This window comes from Neopelma chrysocephalum, unplaced genomic scaffold (genome assembly GCF_003984885.1).
Source record: "Neopelma chrysocephalum unplaced genomic scaffold, ASM398488v2 Primary Assembly neopelma1_63, whole genome shotgun sequence".
NCBI classification, from domain to species: domain Eukaryota; kingdom Metazoa; phylum Chordata; class Aves; order Passeriformes; family Pipridae; genus Neopelma; species Neopelma chrysocephalum.
Window position 1 is genome coordinate 6512348 of NW_020897720.1, and position 13584 is coordinate 6525931.

General features: G+C 49.2%; 1 protein-coding gene across 1 annotated transcript; it reads right to left on the reverse strand.

Annotated features, from left to right (window-relative positions):
• Window positions 1–10488: 10488 nt before the first annotated feature.
• Window positions 10489–12176, reverse strand: NKX2-5 (NK2 homeobox 5). Its single transcript, XM_027682875.1, has 2 exons — window positions 11882–12176; window positions 10489–11096 (listed from the first exon to the last, which is right to left on the reverse strand). The coding sequence occupies exons 1-2, from the start codon at window positions 12174–12176 to the stop codon at window positions 10489–10491; spliced, it is 903 nt and encodes a 300-aa protein (XP_027538676.1).
• Between the last annotated feature and the right edge of the window lie 1408 nt (window positions 12177–13584).

A 13584-nucleotide genomic window follows, 5' to 3' on the forward strand; every position in this document is an offset into this window, starting at 1 on the left:
ATTCTTTTTATGTGTCTGCTGTGGTTGTACCTGATGCAATGGTTTTTCTACCTGCAAAATTCCATAATTGGACTACATGGTCATTGTAGGTCCCTTCCCAACTGAGTTATTCTAGCCTAAAATGATTCTAGAAGGATGTGGAACTGCTGGAGCAAGTGCAGAGGCCACAAGGTTGATAAGGGGACTAGAGTACCTTCCCTATGAAGACAGGCTGAGAGACCTGGGGCTGTTCAACCAGAGAAGAGAAGGTTGTGGGGAGACCTCGCAGCCCCTTCCAGTGTCTGAAGTGGCTACAAGGAAGCTGTAGAGGCACTGCTCATCAGGGACTGTAGTGACAGAACAGAGGGGAATGGCTTCAAACTGAAACAAGAGAAATTCAGGATGGATGTATAGAAGAAATTCTTCCCTGTGAGGGTGGTGAGGCCCTGGCACAGGTTACTCAGAGAAGCTGTGGCTGCCCCATCCCTGGGAGTGTTCAAGGCCAGGTTGGACAGGGCTTGGAGCAACCTGGTCTAGTGGAAGGTGTCCCTGCCCATGGCAGGGGGTAGAACTGGATGATCTTTAAGCTCCCTTCCAACCCAAACCATTCTGTGATTCTGTGATTATGTTTACAAAAGCACGTTTTGAGCTGGGTATAATTCACAACTGTCAGGGAAATGCATGGAAAGTGCTGACCAAAAAGGGCAACTAAAGGCTGTCTCTCCTCTTGTACAAGCCAAAGACATCCCAACTTGAGCTGAAACAAATGTGCTTATTTTGCCCTGACAAAGGCCTGAATTGCTTGATGTTTTCATCTTTTTATAGGTTTGGCCACCCTGGCTTAGAGCAAAATAACATTGTGGCATCACCTGTTGCCCTAATGATGTCTGTTAACACTTGCTGGGCGGATGCTTTTCTTTGTCTGGTTACTTCTGCAACATCTGCAAGCAAGTTACGTGGTATTTTCATCCCCCTGAGGATTTATGGTGACCTCTCAGGGACCTCAATCATTGGATCAATACACTTCTAACACCTGTAGATCAACATAAACTTGACCCTTGGTCTTGACAAATCTATCACCACAGTGGCCTTTCTGTAAAGCCTCTCCGTGGCAGGGAGGGGGTTTGGGCTGGACAGAAGCAGCGATGGTGGCACAGCAGAGCCTCGTCCATCCCAGGGTCAAAAGTCAAAATGATAAAGGAGCGGAGTGCTGGGATAATAAGGAGGGAGCTGCTCCAGGAAGGTCCCTCCAGGTGTTTGGGGTACAGGCAGGTCCCCAGGACCAGCGGCTCTCCCTGTGGGTGATGCTGGTGCAGGGCAGGAGCTCTGTGAAACTCCATGGTGGTGGAGGTGCTGTTCCCTCCTCCGGGGTTTGTGATAAGGCGAGATCTGCTGCTTTAAAAAGCTGCTGCTTGTGCCCATCCTATCTTTAGCTCAGGGCAGTGGAAAGCATTTTCTCTTTTGAAAAGTCAATTACTCTCTGTGCGAAGGTTTTCCTGTGCTTACTCCCCACTCCATCTATTTTTCCATCCAAAGCAGGGATTTCTGTCCATATCTTTGCAGCCTTCCCGTGTTTAGCAGGTAATGGAGGATCTTTCTTCCTCACCTGAACTCTCTGCCTCTTTAAAGCCACATGTGAGATTAAATGACCAATCTCGAGATTCTGCAAATGAATGTCAGAGTTACAATTAAAATAGTCTTCCCAATTTCAAGATCTTACCAACTCTGAGCTTACTGCAAAAAGCAAAGCAACAAGCAGTGGATGCTGCAGCAATGACAAGCACAGGTAAAGAGCACTCTGCAGGGCTGTATTTTCACAGACCGCTTTTTTTTTGATTTGTCCCCAAAGTTTTTCCACAAAATGTCACTGGCTAAAAAAAAATGCCCAAGTCATCTGTTCTGTATTTAAGGAAAAAAGAGAAATACAGAACGAAGTCTTGAGGCCCACATTGTTTTTCTGAACTGAATTTGAACTTCTATTTATTTTTATTCTATTCAGAAGGTGGGTGGGATGCTGCTTATCTTGGTTGATAACACAGGAATTATCTCAAAGAAGACTTTTCATTTGAAAGCATCTGGTTAACGAATTTTGAAGAGGATGGTGCTCTCCAACTGGCACACATCAGTCTGAAAAATTTGTGTGATGTTATTTCATCTTAAAAATAACGATGGTCTAAGTGGGAACTAATTGCTTAAATGACCTCTCCAGTCCCAGGCACCTGTACTTCAGTCCAAACTTGACTCCTGTCTTTTACATGTCACGTTGGCTTCTGGGTGAAAGGACCAATTGGAGCTAAGGAGTCCCAATGTCTTGATTTCACATGGTGTTGGGAACAGCACGAAGGAAAGGAGTCTTTCTGGAAAATTAAAGGAATGGTCACCTGAGAGGCAGAGGGAAGAGGAGAAAATAGTCAGGAGACATTCCTTCTACTCTGCAGTTAGTCAGGGTCTCTGTCATTGAAGACAGAGGGTCAAGGTGGCTTTCCTGGAAAACACTCTTTAAACCAATTATTATCCTTAGAGTAATGGGGCATTTTAATATTGAGAGCAAATAAGTGCCTGACTTTGACAAAATATCCTCTCTATTCTGTTTTGGTTATACACTCAGGTTTGAATGGATCTAACCCCAAAATACCTTTCTGCACAAGACAAATTGAGCACAGTGGTACTGACTTCCACCAGAAGAGCATCCTATGTTCCCAGAACTGAGATCATGGCTTCTCTGTGCTATGAAGGGCCTTGAAATCAAGTTTGGGTCTGAATTACATTAAATTTAGAAGCTTGTTTGTATCCAGCCTTTGCTTTGGGAGCCTGCTTGGTCCATCTAAAGGTTTTCAAGGCCAAAAGGGACAAGTAAGATGCTCTAGCCTATTATCTTCTATTATATAGTTGAAAGTGTCTTCTGAGTAAAAGAATCCATTTCAGATGCCAGTCTTGTTTTAAATGCCATAAAAATCACTGGGGAAATGGTATTCCTTTTACACACATAGAGTTTCCCTTATTTTTTCCTGGAAGATGACAATTTGATTCTTTGGACCACTGATGTACAGGGACTTCAGTTTTGCCTTGACTCCACCTACTTACACTTAACTGATACTCATCATAGCCATGACACAGAAGGTTTCTTCTCCAAGGCATTTAACTTGCTGACTTCTTGGTCATGGCAAGGTCTGTTGCAAGGACAGCTATGTTGCATAGTGGGTACCATTCTGCTATTTTATCTACTCAAACAGAAAAGAGGTTGGAAATCATAAGGAGGAAATCTTCACTCCACCAGGGTTCAAGCATCAGTGGGAGCTTTGATGTGAAACTTTGGGGTTTCACCTCTGACACTCTCTGGTTTTCTGAGTAACTTGAGTTCAGTTCCTGTTTCTGGATGTATCATTTCATGAGCATGTGAAATGGTGGTCCCAGCAGCCTGCAAGGGATGGTGGTGCTCAGATAAGTAACACTTGTGGGGGTTTAGTATTTGGGGGATTAGTATTTGAAATACTTATCTGAAAGAACTGAAGTGTAGTTCATTATTATTTTCTAACAGGACCTAAAATAGGTCTTTGGTGGCTGCAGGCATGGGATGCTGAGCGTGCCCTGCTGATCCCCCAGCACAAGGACGGGATTCTGCCCCACAGGTTGATTTTTGGTGTGTGTAATCTGGACACACATTGCCAAAAGCCATCCATCATCTCCTGCTGTGACCTTGTGCCACCTGTCTGTCCCATGCAAGGCCAGCAATTAAAATGTAAGGTAATGAAGACAGTGAGACTTGAAAGGGCTTTTCAGTAGCTGATCAAAGGGGCAGAGCACAGTGTTTTCACAGCCAGGACATTGAGACCAATAGGACTGGACATGTGGTCAGGAAAGAAAGAAAAGCAAAGAGGATATTTTGAAATTAACCTACAATTTTCCCTGTCATTCCAGTGTGCTGCACTGGGGGGGGTCATTCTCTCACGTGCTTTTACTATTTTTTTGGTGTGGAAAAATACCAAGAATTTACTTTCATCTTGTTACATGGGAAATAATCTTTGTGTGTATAAAAATGAAATGCTCCAGAAAATGTTACCACTGAGGACTGAATTGGGAAATTTGACTTCCAGTTCTAAAGATTCACTGTGTAAGAAATGATTGAGGATTAAAGACTCAAGATGAAATACTGGTGGGCTGTAAATTGGTGGCTAACCAGGTAAATATAGTCACATCAGGCCTGGCTCTCAGAGATACCAATGACCAGGACCTCTTGCTGATTTTTTGATTTTTTTATTATTAATATTTTTTGTGTGTGTCTAAAAGGAGAACTTAGCCTCAGTCCCAGACAAGCACACTGAATGCCTGTGAGTGTTAGATGAGAGATATGGCAGAACATCTCTTTTTATAGCAGCAATTACACTTTCATGTCTTCAGAACTAGGGTTAAGTAAAACTTTTTTTTTTTTTGGCATTGCTTGAAAAGGGCTGTTTATAGAGACAGCAGTGAGGAACCTGCATTCTGAGCAGGGCTGTGTGTTTAGTGGCTCTGGGATGGGGACTCCTTCAATTCCCAGGGATGTACAGACTTTCTGGGCATGGAATTGGGCAGAAAAACTCAGATATAACCCAGAACAAGTAAGAAAACTCCTCTAACCCTCATAACTAGAAATAAATAGCAGAGGCATATGAAAGCCTCAGCATGGGAGGATGCCAGAAATGTAGCCAAGTGTCGGCATGTCCGTGTACTTCCACTCTGAGCCCTCGTACGCCGTCTGTGTTGGTATGGAATCTTCAGTGGGATTAGCCATGTCCGTAAAGTGAAGTGTGTGTAATTGCAGGATGGATCTGGACCTGTCTCTGGGTATGTGGCAGGGAGGGAAGCAGCAGCTGACAGTGCACAGTGCATAAAGGAGCACATGAAACCTCAAGTCAACCAAGATTTGTATTTTCCTCCTTCAGTTCTAGTGATATCAAGGAGATGATTTATGCTGTTTTGGTTTGCTGAAGCCAGGCAGTGGGTCTTAATTCTAATTTTTTTGGTGCTTGAAAATGTAAAAAACTTACTTATTTGACTGAAATGAGTTTGAATTTTTTTTGCGACCCATTTTTTAACGGCCCCTCTTGGTGACAGCCAGCACTGAGCACAAGTCTGTGCCCTGCTCCTCCACCGACCACAGCCACTGCTCTGAAAGCAGCTTGTCTTTTTCACAGATAGTAGGGAGTACGAAAACATCCTGGCCAGGAGTGGGGTTTGGGGGCAATTTCTAGGAGCCACTACTGTGACTTATTCAAAGCTTATGCTGAAGGACAATGCAATCTATTTAGGAAATGTCTGCTGTGCTAAAATAAATTCTGGTGTATTCTTGCAGCATCAGAGAGCAACAAATCCTGTTCCAAATATGCAGAATACCTAGAAAATGCTTCTGAGAGTAGGTGTTTTTAACTGTGGAAGTTTAATAATTTGTTCAATAGCCAGATTTGTCGGTTCTAGGACTCAAACTCTGAAATGGCTTTCTAAATTCTGTTTTTTATGTTTGTTACTAATTAATAGTTAGAACAATTCACAGAATTTGAATCACAAACTTGCTTTTCTTTTGCTGTTTGAGCCTGTTAACTTCTGACCTTGCGCACTGTACAGTAGTGTCATTCACGCCTTCAGCCTACCCATCTCCACAAATAGTAATTTAGCTCCAGGATGCCTCCCCAAGACCAATTAATTTTAACCAACCCCAAGAAATAAAATTATTTTGGCCCCTAAGATTCTTCCCACTTACAGGTTTTTCTTTTGGACAACTTATTTTTCCAGCACATCAAACTGAGCAGGTATTGAGTGATGTCTGAAAGTAATGTTGGGGAACCCCTGCACTTGCACAGCTGGGCAGGACTGAGCTTGTTGCAAATATGATGCCTCTCTCCAATGGAGTTGGGAAAAGCTCCCAGTCTCCTGATTTACAGACCTGTGGTTTGGCCATTTCACTGTGATTGTTGACACCAAAAAAATGTTATTTTAAGCAGGGATGACTTAACAGACATGTCTCAGTGGAGCCAGTGCACCCACTGCTTGCACGCAGAGCTGGTTTAAAAATGCCCTGCTTTGCTTTTCTGAAGGTTCATCTCTCTCCCTGGGCTTCTGTTGGTTTTTCCTCTTGCTCAGTCTCTGGGAAACAGTTTATTTTCTGTCTTAGCCTAGTCATCCAGACTCCACTGACATGCCTTGTATCTGATTTGAACTACTTTATGCAAAGACAGATAAAATCACCTATTTTTACTCAGCCCAGCAGTTCTAGCACCAGTATGGGGCAAGTCCCTGCAGTATTACAATAGGAAAGACCTGTGGCTAATGCACTGCTCAGGATGATCTTTTTGCTTAGTGGGACTTTCTTATTGAATGAAACTCTGGAGTGGCAGGGTTTAAAATGACTGTAGGAGGCAGGTAGAGATTTTCAAGTAACATGTTCCATGTCACTTTGCTAAACCTTGATTGATTAACTTTCATAAACCTTGACTGAAGAACTTTCACAAATGTACTGCCAGTGCTTGATCTTCTGCTTGGGAGAAATCTCCACTTCCCTCTCTTTCTGCATCAAAATGTAGCATTAAGTTTGCTTTGCAGGTAATAAGGAACCACCTAGGAATGAAAAATTGGACTCCAGTCTGAAAGCCTATCCCTCTCTTGCTTTGGAGAGAATGTGGAGTGGCATTTTAAAGGTGTTGATTCTTCTTAATAATCCCCATTAACAAGAAATCACTTACTGCTGATACTGATCTAAACCGATGTCAGTGAGATGAATTAGGAGCAGGGGACTAGGGAGAGGGGCTTGTTGATCTGTTGTTTTCCTGATGGGCATCTCAGGAACACTGAAACTTTTCACTAATTCCCACCTGGACCATGTCTCCTCATTTTCTGACTCTAGAGAATAACTTTGGATGTGAAAACTCCTTGAACTTAAGGAATAAAATTCTGGCCCCAAAAGCACTTTAGGAACTGCATGGGTGTTATTTGGGAAAAACAATTACTTCAGTTCCTACAAAACTGCTAATGGCAAGGGATTTGATATCAGTCCCTTACAGCTGACAACTTGTTCCTGTACAAATCATGTAAAGTCCAAATAGCTTGTACAAACCTACCATATGCAGTTTGTCTCAAGAAGACAAGTAGGGCTGAGCTGCACTTGCCCTGTTACCTTCAGGTGGAGTTGGGGCACTGAATTCTCTGAAAAAAGCTATGCTAAAACAGAGAAATGAATGCCAGTGCCAGGCTGTGTAATCCCCAAAAAATCTGAGGAAAGAGAGAGATCAAATCCAAGAGCAAATCTTTATTAAAAGCTCTTTTCTATGCCCCTTAGCATGCCCCCAAACACTGAGAAGATCTCTGATTTCAGGTTCCCTGGGGAAACGCCAGTATCCTGCAGTTTCCTCTGGAATAACCTTTTCTAAGCACAGGCTTTTCATGTTGCTCTAGAGATGTGAATCACTTCAGGCTCAGACCGAGGTCTGATGCATTCAGTTTTTCTAAGCCGTTGAGAGGACTGGACTGAGGAGAGCACATCACTGTGCTGTGGTGTTTGCCAACAGCCCTGGTGCCTTTGGAAATCCTTGGTGGACCCTGTACCCCCACCTGACCCTGCTGGCTGTTCTTGCTGCAGAGTTGCAGCTACAGGTGAGGCAGACCTGGAGAGCAGGAATAGTAGCAATGTGTGTCTGTGAGGACAGTGAGCCCCCCTTGGCCAAAATCAGTGTGCTGGGAGTTAATTCCTACTGTATCTCTCTTGCACTTCCCGTTAATCCAGCTAATGGAAGGTCTTTAACCGTGGCTGCTGGTGCCCCTGCCAGAGCCGGGCTGCCTCGGCCTCAGCCAGCTGTGCTTGTGTCCTCTCCCTAAATTGCTTTCTGAACTGGCTCCAAGGCTCCAGCTGCTGTTCCAAGCCCTCATGTCTTATCCTGCCGTGCATCTGCTCGTGATGCAATTCCCCCAGGAGTAGGGAAGCATGGGGGGGAGCGTGTGAGCAGTAGTGTGGGCATTGAGAAGGAGCACGGGGCAGTCCTGAAAATCGGTCCCAAACCTGGTGCCCAGAACAGCCCCTGTGGAGCAGGAAAAGTCCCACTGGACACTCAGATTCCCTGATAGCTGTAGCTCTGAGATACCATGGGAGCAAAATAAACAGGCTTGAAGAAAATGAGGGATCTGAGGAAGGGAAAGGATGCTGGGAATATGTGGAGAAGGGTGCTGTGCTGATGTGAGGAGTTACTCTTTCCTGTGGCTTTTCCTGAAGCTTCATTGCAGTCTCTCTTGGTTGAACACTTAATGAAGAGCCCTACTCAGGTCCAGCTTCTGAATGTAGTGGTTCAAGTTTAATGCCTTCTGCCATGTTACCTCAGGACTTGTCCTGTCTTCTGAGGGTTCCCCGTGTGGTCTAATCCTGGCCAAGCTCTGCAGTGGCAGAATTCAACTGTCAGTGACACGGGGGGCATAGAGTGGGAGGGCAGCATTGTTCCCATTTTACAGATCAGCCAAACTGAGGCACCAAACTGTCACTCCCTCCACATCATTCGACAGTGGTAGAGTTTAAACCCAGCTTTCTCCTGCCCCCTTCCATGTATTTTCTATCTAACCTCTCTATCATCTGCTGAAGCCTGTGTGTCCTTCCAATGCGGGAAGATGACAGAAATCATCATGCAGCCAGTGATACCAGCTTGGAGAGGTTTCAAATGAGGAGTAGCCTTTGCTTCTTCCTGGATTGCACAGCTGTGGGGCTGCCCTGCGTCCCTGCTTCAGGCTGGCAGACTCTGGTCCCCTTTGTTGTGACAGACCCCATGTCCCTGTGTCTCTCTGGGGTGAGTACCCCCGAGGCAGACCCTCCTTGGGAAGAGGCAGAAGGCCCCCCTTTGCCCAGCCCTGAGCCCCAGACAGGTGTCTATACTCCGTGCTGCACTGGGGGCTTTGTGAGCAGCACTCAGGGTTCCTCATCCATTTGCAGAGATAGGAAGGAGGTGGGAGCTCCTTATCTGTGCAATCCTACCTCGGGGTGTGTGTGAGGTTGGTCCCCCTGGGAGGGAGGGATAGAGGCTTCAGGCAGCTTCCATTCACCGGCAGCCTTTCATCCCATGTCCCAGGGCCACAGCCACCCTGTCTCCATCCCTGTTTACTGATGGGGCCGATATGGCCAAGGCAGGAGGGGTTGCAGGTTGTCCTAATCGCCTTGTCACCGGGCCGGACAGTCTCAGACACTCAGAGGATGTTGTGACTGCACTGAATTACAATGTTTGTTGTTTCCCACTCCCAATAATTGACATTTGATAGGACTACTGTAAAAGCGGCCGAGAGGCTGCGGCTGAGGGAGAGCAGAGGCAGGAGCCAGGCTGTGGCGAGTCCCACTCGCTGCCCCTGGGCAGTCTGGGGGCAGGTGGGGTCCTTTGCCCCTCTCCCTGTTCGGGGACGGGATGTGGAGGGGCTCCGGAAACCTCCTGCGGATGTGCTGGGGGCAGTTCCCTCTGGTTTATAATTTCGGGGTATCGGTACCTCCCTGGCATTGATTTTCTGTGCAGGGGAGAAATCAGCCGCTCGGCACCGGAGTCTGGGAGCGAAAGGGTCACCAACGGGAGGGAACGGGACCCGTCCCGATCCCAGCCCGGTGTGGGGAACGGGACACGGCCGGTGCAGAGCAATCCTGCCCGGGCCGTGAGCTCGAAAAGTGGCTTTAAAATTGTTTCTGAAAAACTTTATAATACAAGCGCCGTTTCCAGGCCGTGCAAGGAACGCCAGGGACGCCAAGGTTCAGCCACTCTCTTTAATGACAACTCGCTGACCTCCGTCAGCTTGTACAGCAAAGGGTGACACGTAGGAAGGGACGGACAGTGCATTTCCATACTAACTCACGTTTTAGTGCATAACCCTATGGGACCTGGCGGGCCGGAGTGTCCGTGTCCCTCGGCCGGAGTGTGGGGGGGCGTTTGTCCTCATCGTGTGCGGGCGGGAGCCGCTCCCGGTCCGCAGCCCAGGCCGGCGGTAGCAGCCTCGCAAAGGGAGACCTGGGGGCGGCGAGATGCTGAACTGGACGAACAGCGGGAACCGTACGAGAAGTGCAAAAATTAAATGTGGATGTCAATAATAATTAGTATAGAGTAAAAGTTTAAAAAAAAAAAAAAAAAGAAGAAGAAGAAGAGAGAGAGTTGCTGGGCTTGGCTAGCTGTCGTTGGGAACAAGTCCAGCAAAATGACCGGCTGGTTTGTAGGAAAGAAGGAGGGGAATTACCAGGGTGAAGACCCAGGTGGAACGGGGAGCGAGAGGGGTCGGGCGCTGCGGGTACTGCCGGTCCTCCCCACCGGTGCCCGCCTGGCCCCGCACGGAGCGCGGCCACCGCACGAAATACCAAAGACCCCCCCGTAAATGGCCACCACTCCAGTGAACTCCGCCGGGATGCTACACTGAACCGTCCTCATCCCGCAGCCTGGAAATGTCCCGAGCCCGGCTCGCAGGCGCGGCCGGAGCCCCTCCATCCCTATGGCCGTGGTCCTTGGAGGGAGCGGGCCGGGGGCGGGGGCGGCTCTACCAGGCTCGGATCCCGTGCAGTGTGGAGATCCCCGCGTTCCCCTGCGGGATCGGCGTCTGCACCGAATTCAAGTCCCCTACGCTGAAGTTCATGAAGTTGTTGCCGGCCGCTGAGGGCTGCATGGGCTGCATGGAGGGGTAGTTGCAGTTGTAGTTGGCGTTGCAGGCGGGGCTGTTGTAGTTGGTGTACGCAGGGTAGGCGTTGTAACTGTAGGGGTTAATGCTGACATTGTAGGGCGAACTGTAGGGAGAAGATTCCCCCAGACAGGGCTTCCCATCTCGCACCAGCACCGGCACCGCTATCCGCCGGGGGGGAGGGATCCCCACCATTTCCAGGGTCTGATCCTGTCTCTGCCTTTTGCATTTATACCTTCGATTCTGGAACCAAATTTTCACTTGGGTGGAGGTGAGCTTTAGGACGTTCGCTAAATGGTCTCTCTCGGGGGCCGAGAGGTATTTCTGCTGCTTGAACCTTCTTTCCAGTTCATAGACTTGGGCTTGAGAAAAGAGGACGCGAGGTTTCCTCCTTTTCCTCTGTCTGGGGCGCTCGGGATCTTCCAGGTCTCTTTTCTCCTGCTCCAGGCTCTTGTGCAGGGAACACAGCTCTGCAGCAAAATAAACGGGAGAAGGAAAAAGGGGGAGGAAAAAATGTGCAAAAAATATAAAGCAATGTTCAGTAAACAGCGTGCAACGTGAGCGAGCCCTGGCTCTTCCCCGGCCCTTCCCCGGCTCCGTGTGTCTCAGCCCCGCAGGCCGCAGCGGTGACCCGCTCTTGCTGCAGTGGGACCGGCCCTGCCCCGCTTTTTAAGTACCTCTTCGGCAAAGTTTCCATCTTTTTTGTTTGTTTGAAAGCAAGAATGCTCAGTGCACTGACTTGGGTCGCGACCGCCTGTGCCCCAGCCTGGATTTATCACGTAGCCTTTGTATTTATTACGTAGCCTTTGTACCGAATCCCAGCCCGACCCACGGGCTCCAGTACACTCAGCCGAACGAATTAGAAATCCGATTTGTCACCTAATTTCTGTACAAACTCGAGACCTCGCGTATCCTCCTGCAGCTCTGCCTCTCCCGTTGGGTGGGAGCTCGGCCCCGGCCCCGCTGGGGGGGGTGTCTCCGGCCCGGGGTCACCGGGACGCTCCCCGCGGTGGGTCTGTCCCGCTCCTGCACTGCAGCGCCCGGGAGGGGATGAAGATGCTCCCACTCTCCGCGCTCTTTCTCCCCCGGCCCCCGAGGGTGGGCGCAGCCCTGCACTGTCCCCTCTTCCCCCGCAGCCCTGGGGACACCCGGCCGAGCCCCCAACCCCGGCTGGAGGGGTCACTGTTCCCCTGCGTTCCCTTTTTCTCCTCCCAAGGACCACGGGCGAGCCCCGGACAGCAGCACTTGGCTTTACCTTTCTTGTCCGCCTTTCCCTCCTTGGCCGAGTCCATCTCCACGTAGTTTTTCACGTAGTAGGAGCCGGGGAAGGCGGCGGCTGTTTTGGTGGGGGGCGGCTCGGGCAGCTCCTCCCGCAGATCGGGCAGGGCCGGCGGCTCAGCGCTGTAGGTCTCCTGCTTGAAGGTGGCCAGCATGCAGGAGGGCGAGGCCAGCGAGGAGAGCTCCATGGAGGCCAGGCCGCTCTGATGCTGTTCCAGGTTCAAAATATCCTTGACCGAGAAGGGTGTCGTTGTCACAGGGCTAGGAAACATTGCGGAGGAGAGCGGGGCAGCAGCCTGAGCCCAGGGTCATGGAAAAGTAGTTGAGGAGCAGCCAACCTGGAGCAGTGGTGGAGCGTGGGCTCACGGAGGGGGCACATAGCATTCCTGAGAGTAGCCTTGACTTGTGCACTGGAGGCAGGTAGGACCAGACCATAAGGGAAGGGAAGGAGGGACTAGGCAGTTTTTGGGTGACTTTAGCTTTCTATTGGCCAACATTGCAGTGATGGTATGAGAGATGCAAAGTTCCATGTCACCTAATATAGTAATACATCTCAAAAACATCTCCGCTCATTTAAAGGGGCGGCACTGCATTTATCCAGCTTTTCTGCGCTGAGTTTTTTCATCCATTAAAAAAAGAAAAGCAGAACGGCCTAATGTGTACAAAGGCACTATCTGATGCTATCTATCATACAGTCAGATTAAATAAACAGGCCGGGAGGAAGCCATCAACCAAATATGTGCTGATTTCATATTTTTTTTCTAAGTGATGGAACCGAGGTTTCGTTTTTAGTGTTCTGCAATATCCGATCGCAGGAACTAGAGAGCAGGAGTTCACTGCTGTGTGAAGCGCGCTCAAGGGGAAATCCGCGCTTAGGGTTTATACAGATATTCTGAAGCAACACAACGCTCGCAAAATCCAGCTGATAGGAAAGAGGTCCTGAACAGCCCCTGCCTGGCTTGGGAGAGGGAAATGCCGATCGGGTTCTCCTCCCGTCTGTTTGTAAAGCTTTAAAACAAACAAACAAACAAAAAACCCCCAAAAACCAAAACAAGCGCGGGTTGAAGGTATTGCAAAATATAGAGGGGTAAGAGATGAGTAAACCAAAGCAACCGGCCGCTGGGCTGCCGTCGGGAGCCAGGGCTGGCCCTGGTGCTAGCCGGGTCCCCGCAGCTCGGTGGGCACGGCTGCCCACGGGTCCCGGGTTCAAGAGGCTGAGGTGGGTGCTCTCACCCGTTTAATTTGCATGGAGTGGCTGAAATAAACCCTAGCGGCAAAGCCGAAGGTTGAGGGGGGGCCTTACGGTGCTTTCTGGGCTCGGGGGACGAGAAAGAAAATAAATTTTAAAGGACCTCCTTTAGCGCTCCAGCGCCCGACTGAGAGAGACACGGGATGGGCTCGGCCCGGGCGGTGGGAGCCGAGCGGAGAAACCCTGCAGGGATGCGGTGAGTTTAGGGGTCCCTCGGCCGGGCCCTGCCCTGGGAGGCGGCGGAGTCGCAGTTGTTCAAATCCTTCCTCCGCCCGCAGGAAGGGACGCTCCGAGGCGGGTGGAAATGTGAGCACCTGCCCGAAGCTGCCCTTCCCGGGCTGCTCCTGAACGGACCTGCTGGTGTGACACCCCCAGCTACCCCCCGAGATTTTTGTGTCTCGGCACCTTCGGTCTCGCTTTTGGGGAATTTA

Bases quoted from the DNA above. Each gene is read 5' to 3' on its own strand.
- NKX2-5 (XM_027682875.1), bottom strand. From the start codon at position 12,176: ATGTTTCCTAGCCCTGTGACAACGACACCCTTCTCGGTCAAGGATATT. The intron at 11,097-11,881 runs GTAAAGCCAAGT...ATTTTGCTGCAG, and splicing joins GGGAAAGGCGGACAAGAAAG to AGCTGTGTTCCCTGCACAAG.